The sequence below is a fragment of the Rhynchophorus ferrugineus genome, unplaced genomic scaffold, assembly GCF_030347505.1.
Source record: "Rhynchophorus ferrugineus isolate W39M unplaced genomic scaffold, kcgeb_rfMv2 rfM5, whole genome shotgun sequence".
In the NCBI taxonomy this organism is placed as follows: Eukaryota; Metazoa; Arthropoda; class Insecta; order Coleoptera; family Curculionidae; genus Rhynchophorus; species Rhynchophorus ferrugineus.
The window spans coordinates 28,767,754-28,781,474 of record NW_027472584.1 but is presented as its reverse complement, the minus strand read 5'-3'; the positions used below and the strand labels follow the sequence as shown (position 1 = coordinate 28,781,474).

Genomic DNA, 13,721 nt, shown 5'->3' with positions numbered 1-13,721 from the left:
TACCCTACGACTACTTGAACGAAATTGATAGTAAAAAAATTGAAAATGGCAAAAAGTCGCACATTTTTACATATTTTCAAAATACACTTTTCATTCAATAACTTAAAAACTAAATGTTATGTAAAATTTTTTATTGAAGTATTCGATTCGCCATAAAATTGCGATTATTTGAACGGAAATGACAGCAACAAATGTCACCGAGATCGTGCGATTTGATTGCGGTAGATTTTTTCGTTGCACCGTAAGAAGCTTTAGCGGACATTTGAACGCTATAGTATTCCATAGATAACGGAATACATGGGCATTTCACATATGAAAAAGAAAAGAAGCTCTCTCGTCTCTCTCGCTACATCGATCCGTCCTTATCGAAAATGATTTTGATTTTAATGTATTAATTGTATATTTTGTGTGTAAATTTATACAGGTCTCCAATGAATGGAGGACTTCATATAAAGCAAGAAATGATGAACCAGGACCACCACATCGTAAGAGAACCGGAGCAGATGCATCACATGATAAAACGTGAAATGAAAAACGAATACGACGATATGGATCAGGAACAACAGTCTGAGAATATGGCCGAGGATTTGACTGTATCATCCGATCACGCTGATCAAACGAACATTCTAGACGCATAGTGATTGAAAATAAGTGAGTGTGATAGACACTTATAAAGAGGATCTCGAATTTTACAGACTTTAAACAATACTGGGTCTTAGATTAAATAGTTGATTTTTTGATTGGATCGAAGTCAAAGGTTTTTGTACATTTATTTGTATATAAAAATGTTATAGCGAGAATGAGTATTGTTACTTGTTTAGGTATGAAATCAGATATTGATTAGTCAGGTTGAGATATAAGTTCTTTATATACAGGGTTATTTGTTAATATTGTGGTGAACTATATTGATTTTGGCAAAGCCAAAGACTCCAGATAAAAGTCGCACCATACGAAGGAAAAAATATGTAAAACATTTCTTTTAGCATATCATTTGTGCTATTCGTGACGGGTCATTATTATGGCCGTCGCTCGTCTGTATGCCAAATATTTGTGTTTGAAAATTGCGCTCATATAGTGATGTAAAATCAGCAATACTGTAAATTATTATCGTTAAGCATACGTGCTAATATATTTACAAAAACGGAAAAAATGATTCCATATCAATCTAAAAATAAAGGCATATATCAGTGTATAAAAAAAGAGTAGATAAAGTTTCGATGAAAGACATCCACTTAGATCATTTCTAATATTTAACGATGTTCTTTCCGATTTCATAAATACAAAACACACACACAGTATTTTTTATTTTGTAATTTTAACCGGATGGTAATCTCTATTCATTATAGTCAATAATATATCTTCACAATTAATTCTAAATAATGAAGAGACATGCCATCCCGTGTAAAGTTCCAAATCTTATGCCAAATAAATAATTGGTATACGGGGCGTACGTATAAAGTATGAGCGTTTATTTTAGAACCTTTTTACATTCGCCCTGTATAAATGTGATAGAATCTTTAGTTCACTGCTTATAGGACACTCTGAAAAAGTATTTTCTGTAGATTTTCAATAACTAAATATACAGTTATCATTCGAAACGGACTAAAAGTTAATTTAGATTAGAATTTACCAAAAAAAAATTAGTAGCGTATTATATAACATGCTAACATATCATTGTAAAAAATATAAAAGATGGCATTTATATTTCTGCTACAAACAAATAGTATTTAGTGTAGCAAAATAGTATTTGACTTTTAATCCGTTTCTATACCATTGATATTTCTTTAATTAATTTATCGACAGTTTGTTATTGGATTTTTTAAGTTTTACGTTAACTGATGTCTTGTCATAACCGCGTATCCGATTCAAATCTTTATTAATGTCTAAAGACACGTTAAAAACAGTTATTATTGATTTTGTCCGTCCTTTTTTGTTCGTTACACTTACATGGTACTACGTTGATCATAAATCAAATCTTTTTTAAATATATTTGTTTGTAAATACAATATAAAAATTTTTATATCTTTTGAGAACGAATTACTCCTACTTTACGTATACATGGTATTTCCAAAAAAAGTTGTAACTTATTATTGATTATCGATGTAAAAGTAAATAAATTTAAGAAAAGAATATCCAGCCGCTGTTGTTTCTTTTATTGTTTTTATTTGCCCAGCTAAAAAACTTTCGTCGAATATCGAATCAAAATAAATCCCCTATAAAAACTTTTTTGCCGATACCACCCCCACCTTTAAGTTTCTATGAATCATCCCTTAACCCTAAAGTAAATAAACGCATTCAAACTTTCCCTCACCCTTAAATAGTAGTTGTTTTCTTTAATCTATTTCGTAAAACTTTCACAAAATATAATCAATACTTCATTGGTGTTTATTTTATAGATATCTGTAATTGGTATTTCTTATCACTGTATGGCGCCCTCTACGCTGAATACATAAAAATAACATTCAGCAAGCAAATTAACAGACGCCCTCCTAAGGCGGATATTCCAAGCGCTGAATTGCATTATTGTAGATATCTTTAGACTAAATCGATATAAAATATATAAGACGTAAAATCCAATCAATGGTATGCTAAAGGAAACTTCATCAAAAAATTTTAATTACATTTTTTATGTTATAACGTAACATTTGTTTCATAATGAACCTGATCTCTATTACACCACAAATATTTTAGACAAATCTTAATAAGTTGTGGTCCTTTTCAATAAAATATTTAAAAAAAACTTAAATACTTTTACAAATATTTAAAGGTATTTATAACTAGGAAAGAAATTCTCTGTAAATAATAATACTCTGTAGCGCCCCCTATAAGTAAATTATAAAAGGTTTGACGTATATCTATATTAATCATGTATGGATTATCAGAATCGAATTAAATCAGATCAGAACGAATGCACGCCCTCTTTAGATAACTATTCTAAATTCTATGTTACATTGTGAAAGAAATCTTCAGTTTTAGTAACGAGAATTTCTTTTTAATATAAGATCACAAAAAGAGAAATGATGGTAAACCAAACTTCATGGAAACATTTAGTGAAGTCAAAAAATCAAAAATGTTACTTTTTTTATAAAATGAAAAACGTTTAATAAACCAATATAAAATAATTTTTTTAACAATTTTAAAAAATATATTATTTTATACTATTCACATTAAATTGATTTATTGCTCATAGAAAAACTTAATAAAGACACTCCCATTTCTTAAGAATGTCATATTCAAGCCATAAAGAGGCATTATTGATAGAAGAAATATTTAATTTAACATTTGTTCTATAATGGCCCCGTGATATCTACTGCACCATTTGTGTGTAGGATGTGGAAATCAATAAAGAGCAACATCAATAAACAGAATTTATCAAAAAGGCCCTATCATTGTCTAAAATATAATTAATAATATATAGGATATTCAAGAGAGATGTATGGATGCTAGAAAATTCAATATTTTTATGCAAATATCTGGAGAATTAATGAAATTAAATTCCATTTTTTTCACTGCTCTCAAATCTGGATTTTATCGACCCGTAGCTGGATATACCAACTTAACATGCGCAGAAAATCCACCTTGTCTATTTTCATTTGGAATATTGCAGACTATACTAGAGCCTCAGTTCATTCAGAATTGCATGAAATTTTAGAGGGGTAAGTCACAACTTCACTTTTATTATTTTTAGTTCTTCTTCAAAGGTTTAGAGAAAATATTAACAGCATTTATAAAAGGGAAACATAGTCAATTCAAAAAAATATTGACAAAAAAGACGCCAACGCCTTTTGAATTCAATGTAATCGAGTTTTGCACTTCAAGTTAATCATAATACCAAAAAAGACATTTTCTCATTATATATCATAAGATTAATAAATTTAGAAATATTTTTTCAATTGATTACAAATATCCTTTAATAAAAATAAATAATCAACAGGTTCTGAATCGATTTTATTCAAATTAGACCAAGCCAGAATAAACATTATTTTAATTCGTTTAGGTTCAAGCTCCTCGGACAAGAAAAATGGCTCTTTTTAGTGCCATTTTTTATTTAATCATCCTGGTATATGCCAGTGATGTGGTATTGAGCCAGAGTGACCTACGGAGTGCTTTGGCAGCTATAGACCGTCGTCAAAAGGAATTAGCTGATTACGAGGAACAACAACAATATGGTTATTCGCCATATGATCAACCCGATGATCTTGCATTCATTGCTAACAATGCAGGTATAATATAATAATGAATTAAAACAAATAAGTATATTATATATTATATGTGTTTTATGAAAACTTTGCTCAGAAACATTGAAATGGACAGATCGTTTACTAGAGTCCTAAAAGAAACTTTCGATACGATGCTTTCGACTAAATTACAATAACGATTATACATGAACATTACTATATAAAATTAATGGTTTAAATAAATAATTATCACTTACGTTATATTCAGACACAAATAAGATCTCGCAAGACACTGGAAAATTAAAATAAATCACTGAAACAAACTTCCCAAAATGCCACTGTAATTCAAACTGATCTATTCAACGCCAACTATCTATAAAGTTGTATGAAAACATGTAAGGGCCTGTGCAATTATACAACTAGTTATTGGGCGTATTTGAATATTTGGCGATACTACAAACTCGCACTGGGCATTTCTCGTAGCATCTGCCTACATTTTTATCGAGTCACACACCGCTTGTTTATTTCTTTTGTCGGAAAAAGCTTTCTTACTTTTAATTTATTGGTTCTGTTAAATGCTTTGATTTTTTTTATTAGATATAATATCGTATTAAAAGAATGGTACTAATTATTTTAATGCAATGTAAATTTAAATATTATTTTTTAATAAGCCCTATAATTTTAATAAAATATCCTTTGAGATAATAATATACATGTGGTTGACAAGAAAGTAAAAACGTTTTTTTAACTAACCGTAAATGAACATCCTTAACGAAAATTCTGATATGTAATATGATATGAAGACATGTGATTTAATTTTCAAATGTTTTTTTTTAAAGAATTGGGTATTAATGCAATTAAATTGTATGATATATTAATAAAATTCGAAATTTAAAATATAAAATTCTGAAAAATAACGAAAATATAATTACAATATGAGAGCATATTATAGAATATAGGACATTTCAATATTAATTACTTTTAGAGGGGAAAATGTACGATAAAGATTATATGGATGATGAAGCCTATGAACCGTTGAGTAAACGTTTTACTACATCCTTTAGAGAACGGCTCGAAGAAGATAAAAAGAAACAGATGGAGGAATTCGCCAAGAACTTGATTAACAATTTGGAAAGCAGTGGGATGCCTGGTAAAATATAATATACTTCTGTTTCATTTTAAAACAATGTGAAATATTTTCAGGAATATCTGATGAAAATTATTTAAGGGAGTTATGGGAAAGGTATTACGGAAATGATATTAGTAACTATGGTAATGGATTAACAAAACGAGCATACTATTACCCTACTTATGGAATTGAAAATATTGGTTTACGGAAAAGGAACAGATATTACGATTCTGATTTAGAGGAGCCAGTATACTCGGTAAGTATTGTACATTACTTGACTTCATCTAATACAGAAAAAAAATGTTTAATAGATTCATCACCATGTCCCACGAGAAGATAATCCAGATGATTGGATCAACTATCTGAAAGAACGTCGTTACTTCATGAAACCCTATAGCCAAGCCCACAGATCATACCCAAATAGCAAAAGATTTGCTATTGCTAAAAGAAGCAATAGTTACCATGGCGAGCAGAAAAGATCGGTCAAGAAACAAACTGATCCAAAGGTTGAAAAAGATCTGACTAATATCTTTGGTGGGGAAGCAAAACCCACGGATAATCCAAGCTCTTCCACCACTCCCAAACCCGAAAAAACAAAGAAATATCAAGAGAGCACAAACAAAAAAATTGAAAAAAAGGACAACCCGAAAAAAGAAATCAACAAGGAAGTATTTGCCCCTGTAGCTCCACAAAATAAAAAACCATTACAAATTAAGAAAAAGTCGATTGACTGGTCGGATTATTTCGGTTTGGATCGTCGTAAAAAATCAGAAAACAATGGACTTGATAAAGAATGGTAAGTAAGAACGGCTATCCATAGAAACTCGACATTTAATTAACAAATTGCAGGTTACTAGAAAGATATAACAAAGCTGTTGCTGTATCAACAAAGAAACGCAATGCTGAACTCCCTCTACAGTCATTTCGTAACCACGATAGCCCTACCACAACGGACAAAGATGAATCTCACAAAACCGAGGAACAAAAAATAAACGAGATGGACGCGAAACTTGAAAAGCTTGAGGATGAGATTGTCGAGGATGCTTTGAAATATACAGGCGCACACCAGGATGATGTGGATTCCAAAGAGGTAAACTTAATGGATCGATACAAATATTTCATTTATTAATATACAACGCTCTTCTAGGTCCAACAAATTAAAGATAACATCATTTCCCGGCTAGCTCAGGCGTACAATATCGAGAAAATGAGAAGCGCCCTGGAGGAATATAAAATTGAAATCGAGAAAGCACGCAAAGAAGTTGAAAAAAATAAGGGAAGCGATCGGTTGTTTGATGATTATATTTTGGAAGAAAAGAGATTGTCAGTGCCGAGAAAAGAAGCTATTGACACTAGCAGGGAAACTGCGGAAGGTGACAATAATATCAAATGTACCTCATCGGAAGATTGTCATGAACAAAATTACCGAACACCCTCTGATATCATTGATAATCATTTTGCTAATTTAGGTAAATAATGTCCAAATATAATCAACTAAAATATTCAAATTAATAATGCTTTCAGATCAATGCCCAGCAATTCAAAGAGCCTGTAACGATGTCGCTTCGATCATTGGACATTATGGACACGTATTTGAAGCGGCTTGTAACATCCATCAGATGTGTTTACTCTGTGTAAGTTTCTTTTTATTAATAGGTTGAAAATATCAACGAAAAATATATAGTACATTAGAACAAAAAATATTTTTTAAATAAATTTTATTAAATTTTGGACATTCTACTTTATTCGAATATAATAGTTTCTCTGTTTCAATATTTTACTCTCAAATAAATACCGCATCATCTATGATCGATTAATTGTTAATTTTGTGAAATATTACTAAAATATCACTTCTTAATGTGCCTTTAACATACTTAGCATACGCACTACTTCGATATTAACATGTTTTGTTATTAACGTTCAATAGTTTTAGTATTAGTAATTGATTCAGTCCTCTTAACTTTTTCAATTACTCTTTTCACAGTTAACAATCAATATTCTGACTATATTTTGAATGAAATATAACCACCAAACTGAAATTTAATTTTGCAGTATTGTTCAACATTCAATTTATATTCAAGTACTGAAGTAATTATTTAAATTATAATTTAATGACGATTAATTATTGTTTCTTTTTAGAGTAATAACAGTTGGTTCTCTCCTACTAGACAATGCAACATATTGTTCTTGTCTAAAGCTTACGAGTTGTGCTTGGGTAAAGAAGAATGTAAGAAGGAGGCTCGCAGATCAGTTCGTTATCTGCTCGATATCAACAAATCGCTTCAAGCCCAATCGGCTTTAAATGATGAGTGTGAATTGCATTGCCCAGACACTGATATTATATCTAAGTAAAACAGCTTAGTATTAGAAAAGTATTCAGATCATCTTCACTGATAAGAATGTACATGTTATCAGGAAAAATGTATTTTCCGTCTATCTAAAAAAATAATAATCTAATAAAACCATCAAACATTCAGTTAGTACTTAACTGTATATTTAGAAAGACAAGGAATCTCTTATATGTCTTACTAGTTGTTGCTTGAAAAAAAAACTATTACCAAAAAAAATTGTTGTTACCTATTAAAGATGAAATTAAAACTTATATAAATACTTCTTGGTTGGTGTTTACGTTCTATCAAAACTATTGAATCGGAAAAACTATCTTGAATGGTAAAAAAGTAAAAACTAATGTATTCATAGAAATTGATTATTATAGTTACATATTACTTATGTAATAAAAAATGTGGTATTGTAACACAGGATGTTATTTTTGAAAAGAAAACGGTCTCCAATTTAAGACATTTCACGACAATAATATGTATCAATTTGAACCGGAAATATCGCTCTATACAGGGATACTTTGAGTTATTTTACTTCGGGATCGTTTCAACCACCAAGGTTTTTAACATGGAGATGGAAAGGACTGTTCTAGATTATATTACCTACTCTTTCAATATATTTTAAATGTAAAATCACATGTGTTTTATTTCAGTACTAATATTTAATAACATTTAGTAATTATACATACATTTATTTGATATTTATCTTTGGTATAGAACACAAAAATTTGGACTAAAAATAAATTGAAATAAATAATTTACAAGACCCAAAATATTGATTAGTCATTGTATGCATATACTATTTATCACTCAGCATCTTTTATAAAATATATAGTAGTTTATAAATATTTCCTACATCTATAATATGGCATAAGATTCAGTTTAAATAAGATTAATTAAACACGTACTCTGATATCACCCAGTTTGATAACACCGAAAAATGATTTCCCTGGTTCAAACAGAGAATAACGACCGTCAGATAAATCACCAATACTAATTTTATCGCCTCCGGCGAAATATTCTGCACCTGCGGTATAACAGGTGTTTCCTTTCGTAGTTCTTTGGCTAGAGTTCGAGAATATCGTACACTGAAGGATGCTTGTTTTATCATTTTTGTATACTCTATAACCATTTTGATCGTGCTCGTCAAGGTAATATATCTAAAATAAAAAGAATAATTAGTGTTTATGAAATGTTTTTGGCTTTATGAATTATGACAGCTGATGATAGTTGTATAATTAGAACCAAATGGATTGAGAGTCAATAAAGAGCGGACCTACTCAGATCACCGGCTGTTGAAAATGTCAACGATATCCGGCTAGAAAAAGTGCAGAAGTTAAAATAATACAATAACATTAATAGAGGAAAAGAAAGTGTCAAGTCGAATGGAGAAAACAGGAGAAGTCCTGCGCCAGCTATCAATCGATGATGATATTTATGAAACATACTTGAGCATAAATGAAATATATTCCTGATTCTTTAATGGTCATATATCCATCCTCGAAACTGAAGTAATTATTCATGCCAGTTTTATCCACCCAGTTACTTGCTTTCCAATCAACAAAAGTTCTTTGGGGATGTCTCAAATGTCCGTTACCTAAAATCAACGAAAGAACACTAATAATAGTTCACATCACCGCAACTAATATACCATTAAAATTGTCATGGGTTCCAAATACATATTTTGAAGTATCACCATTAAAATGTATAGTTGGAAGTGGTTTTATTCTTCCTGTTCGTGGATGACGTTCATCCAGAGTTTCCAGTCTTTGTCTAATTCGTCGTTTCGTAACATGAACTGTATCAGTACTAGCTTCTGTACTAGGATATTCTGAGTAGTCCTGAAATGTTATTTTAGGTACAATAAATTGAAATATAAAATATTTCATTATTTACCCTAGATGGATATAAGAAGTCTCCTGATTTTAGGGCTGACCTGCTTACTTGAAGATATTCCCTAGGCTTTTCGTCTAAACGCATGACACGAGACTTTCTAACGTGAACTGATGCTTTTCCAGCTGAAGTATCATCAGTTCCAATAGAAGAATAACTAAAACCGTTAAAATTAATGTATGTTAATATTATCATAAATAATATTAAATAGTTTACCTGCCGATATAAGAAGGTTGTGCTGGCATTGATGCAACAGATAATCCCTTCAAATTCGGATATCGACTATGACTAAAGTTAAAACGCCTGTGGTCGGCATAACTTTCAGAACTAACGAACACACCATCATCCGTAGAGCCAACAATATTTCGTTTTTGTCTCGATTGATGTGAACAAGGTCCAGAAATACGCAAATATGCCTAAATATGAATAAACCATTCGAAATTCCAACGATATTTGACACGCCACTGTTTTATCAATAATGTGAGATTAAAAAGGAAATGACGATAGTTTGTTAAATACATTTAAAGAGTCCCAACAACAATCTTAATCCCAAATGAACAATTTATATTAAATATAATAAACTATAATAAATGTTATAAATATATTAAGGAATTGTTGATAAAACACACGACTTACGTGTTAGATATAAATAATAATACTTACTATTTCTTCATTTAACAATGCTACGTTCATTTGTAAATAATATACATTGATGGAGTTAAAAACTGTCATCATAAACAAAAAGATGCACGCAAATATTCCAACAATACCCAAGGCACCTACTCTAGGTTCTTTATTTTCACTATTCATGATGATAACTATTCATTCCTCGCTGTGGTCAAGTCGAATGATACTGGTTACTTATCTGTTAGTCTACTTATTTAAATAAATCCGATTGCTTCTGTTATTCATTCTGGGATATTACGCAAATAAATCATAATTAGATTTTTAAATTGACACTCTTTTAATTTTTTAACGAGTACAATTTAGATCTTGTGCATTTTTTCTTTATTGCTTAATATGAGATAGTGATTATTTTTAATTAAAACTCGATACTTTTAATTTGTATCAATATTAAAATTTCTTTTCAGGTTCTTAACAGTCCATTTTGATACAATGTTTTTGTTATTTCATCAATAATAGCAATAAAATGAAATGAAAAATGAAAAATTGCATATTCCTAAATGATTTTTACACTGAATTGAATGATAGTATAATAATTTAAATACAACGTTTAATTTTTCAGTTATACAATGGAAATTGTATTTTCAAGAACGAGTAACAAAATTTAAAAAAAAACCCTTAAATCATCAAATTATAATAAATTTATCGTTAAAAATAATCTTATAAACAAATAAATTATGTCATTTTTTTTAAATTTTTCTTATAAATCGGCGGTTCATTGCCCTTAATACACAAAATAAAATATTTGCTCTATTGACAAATTATAAAATTATAACGCAACATTCCTTTGGTTTCTTTTTTTAATATCATATCAAATATAAGAACTAAAAATAACTTATTTAATGCGCATTACATAAACAATTATGACTGGTGATTACGACTTGTTGGAGGAATTTATTATATATCCCTAAAATTCAAGGAAACATGCGCAGAAACTATCTATATTCGGGTTGATTCCATTTTTGTTAACCCCATAACAGTGGTAGTCGAATAATGGGCGAACTAAATCTATCCAGATGTTCATCATGATTTAATAAAAAAAAAACGGAATCTGAGTGAATGGAAATAAATAAAAGTCCATTAAACATCAGTTAAAGTTCCTTGCAAGATTTTTGTATTTTAAAGGTAAGTCGTTAGTCTGGATTCTAACACTAGATAAATCAATACTGAATGAACTGTTATTGTTTAGTGCGAGTATTTGATAACATACTGTTGCGTAACATTTAATTTTTTATTATCTACCACCATCTTGTTGCTGTTGTATTGAACGATTCGATGTATATTTTAGTATAAAATCAATTTCAGGAATATATTACAAAAATTATATCGAATGCTTAGACGCAGTGAAGTTCTTTCTGGGTTGGTATATAAATTGAAAGAATGGAACAATATAAGAAAGAGCATCGGTGCGTAATATCGCTAAATTTTTCATTAATTTTTTCATTGATTTCGTTGTTTCCCAGACTTGTATTACCTGTGCCTATGTATCATAGTGATTACAATATTTGGGCTGTTTTAAAAAATTGCATTGGTAAAGAATTAAGTAAAATCACCATGCCCGTTGTATTTAATGAACCTTTGAGTTTTCTTCAACGAATGGCTGAATATATGGAATATGGACATTTGCTCACTATTGCTGCTCAACAAGAGGACCCAGTTCAACGTCTTCAATACGTTATCGGTAAAATATCGATTATCTCTCTTTTTCCTTTTACGAAATCTTGTTCTTTTGATAAGGCTTTGCTGTCAGTGCGTTAGCATCAAACTGGGAACGCCTGGGGAAACCTTTTAATCCTCTACTGGGAGAAACCTACGAGTTGGAACGAGAAGATTTTAAAATTATTTGCGAGCAAGTCAGCCATCATCCACCAGTTTCAGCGTTTCATGCTGAAAGCGGAGATTGGTTCTTTCATGGATCGATTCATCCGAAACTAAAGTTTTGGGGCAAAAGCGTTGAAATTCAACCTAAAGGCACCGTGACAGTGGAATTCCCAAAGTAAGGACTTGCATGACACGCATGTAAAAAGGTTAAAATTGCATTTATATTCAGATTGAAGGAAGCCTATACATGGACAAACGTAACATGTTGTGTACATAACATCATAATGGGGAAGATGTGGATGGAACAATGCGGTACGATGGAAATAGTTAGCCACTTATCTGGTTATAAAGCACATCTTACTTTCAAACAAGCTGGAGGTAATTCAAAAGATTTACATAAAGTCGAAGGATATATTTCAGACAAATCGTAAGAGTACTCCTTATTTTGTAACTGTCCCCAAATCACTATCAAATCCTAGGAAACAGAAGCTGTATTATATTTACGGGAAGTGGACAGAGTTTATTAAATGTACCGATTATCATTCATATGAGGAATTTGTCAAGGAAAATTTACATAAACAGAAAACCAGCGACCAAAAAAGTAAGAGTCCCAATGATTCACCGTCCCACACTTCCAAGAAGATGCTTCAGAAATTTAACAGTTTAAAAGTATCATCGTTTAGAACCCAAAATTCTACACAGGAGGTTATTAAAAGCTGAGATAATCTCAACTATCATTTAACTGTAAATACAAATAATTTTAGGCCGAGGATGTTGATGATTCTGATGAGATACTCAAAGGTGAACCTAGTGTCATCGTTGAAATACCAAATTCCACGACTATTTGGAAGGTGAACCCAAGACCACTACAAAGTGGTGATGTAATTATGTCTATATATTGATATAACATTGAATCTAACTTAATTCCCTTTTAGTATTATCAATTTACTGAGTTCGCGATGTCGTTAAATGAACTTGAACCAGGTATGGATCAGAATTTATGTCCAACTGATTCCAGATTAAGACCAGATATTAGAAAATTAGAGCAAGGTGATATTGATGGCGCAGCAATTGAGAAAACTCGACTCGAAGAGAAACAAAGAGATGCCAATAAACATAGAAAACATAAAAGTGCCGTTCAATGGTCACCAAGGTAAGTCAATTACGATTTTATTATAATCAAAATACTTTTTTGATTTTATTTCAATTCATTTGCTTAGATGGTTTAAACAGGAGATAAATTCTTATACTAACCACGAGGATTGGATTTATACTGGTAATTATTGGGAAAGACAGTTCGCTGAGGTACCAGATATCTTCTAAACTTCAGGCTATAATAGCATATATATAGTAGTAAAAGTCCAAATAGCAAAGATATATTATTTATATTGACTTGTTAAAATAAAACTTTTCAATGATGTGGCACCTATTTAGAGAATATATTTCTATAGAAGAGAATATGAAATTATTTTATTTTTTACAGCGAAAATTATAACCAAATTTATAGCGAAGAATATTGTGATAAATCACTGATACTGGGAACTGATATTTTTGTCACACAATCTAAATATTTTTTTAATTGTGCAGCTAGTCAAAGATCATTTTAGATGATAGGGCATTTTATATACTATGCGCTACGTATATTCAATAATCTGTCTTCGCAATTTTTATAGAAAA

The 13,721-nt window shown here is 30.4% G+C and overlaps 4 protein-coding genes across 17 annotated transcripts in view; 3 read left to right on the top strand and 1 right to left on the bottom strand.

Annotated features, from left to right (window-relative positions):
• Window positions 1-2,136, top strand: part of LOC143197182 (forkhead box protein P4) — a 106,517-nt gene extending 104,381 nt beyond the window's left edge. For all 13 annotated transcript variants that reach the window (XM_076405418.1, XM_076405419.1, XM_076405414.1 and 10 more), the window contains one exon: window positions 425-2,136. In XM_076405418.1, the coding sequence (XP_076261533.1) occupies window positions 425-638 (214 nt within the window). In that variant the 3' untranslated portion in view covers window positions 639-2,136. The remainder of the gene's footprint in view (window positions 1-424) is intronic.
• Window positions 2,137-3,554: 1,418 nt separating this feature from the next.
• On the top strand, window positions 3,555-7,917 carry LOC143197183 (uncharacterized). Its single transcript, XM_076405428.1, has 9 exons — window positions 3,555-3,656; window positions 3,998-4,223; window positions 5,164-5,328; window positions 5,382-5,563; window positions 5,619-6,103; window positions 6,157-6,397; window positions 6,455-6,776; window positions 6,832-6,941; window positions 7,447-7,917. Exons 2-9 carry the CDS (start codon window positions 4,022-4,024, stop codon window positions 7,657-7,659), a joined length of 1,920 nt encoding a protein of 639 aa, XP_076261543.1. The 5' UTR covers window positions 3,555-3,656; window positions 3,998-4,021; the 3' UTR covers window positions 7,660-7,917.
• A 371-nt stretch (window positions 7,918-8,288) lies between these two features.
• On the bottom strand, window positions 8,289-10,432 carry egr (TNF superfamily member 12 eiger). Its single transcript, XM_076405429.1, has 6 exons — window positions 10,203-10,432; window positions 9,756-9,955; window positions 9,543-9,696; window positions 9,298-9,487; window positions 9,095-9,243; window positions 8,289-8,806 (listed from the first exon to the last, which is right to left on the bottom strand). The coding sequence occupies exons 1-6, from the start codon at window positions 10,347-10,349 to the stop codon at window positions 8,543-8,545; spliced, it is 1,104 nt and encodes a 367-aa protein (XP_076261544.1). The 5' UTR covers window positions 10,350-10,432; the 3' UTR covers window positions 8,289-8,542.
• Window positions 10,433-11,083: 651 nt separating this feature from the next.
• On the top strand, window positions 11,084-13,502 carry LOC143197717 (oxysterol-binding protein-related protein 2). 2 transcript variants are annotated; one of them, XM_076406342.1, is made up of 9 exons: window positions 11,084-11,348; window positions 11,529-11,629; window positions 11,687-11,904; window positions 11,961-12,219; window positions 12,274-12,471; window positions 12,524-12,749; window positions 12,809-12,925; window positions 12,980-13,197; window positions 13,265-13,502. In XM_076406342.1, exons 2-9 carry the CDS (start codon window positions 11,604-11,606, stop codon window positions 13,365-13,367), a joined length of 1,365 nt encoding a protein of 454 aa, XP_076262457.1. In that variant the 5' UTR covers window positions 11,084-11,348; window positions 11,529-11,603; the 3' UTR covers window positions 13,368-13,502. The 2 variants fall into 2 exon arrangements, with proteins under 2 accessions (XP_076262457.1, XP_076262458.1); XM_076406343.1 differs by lacking the exon at window positions 11,529-11,629 and having other exon boundaries at window positions 11,243-11,348.
• The last annotated feature ends 219 nt before the right edge of the window (window positions 13,503-13,721 follow it).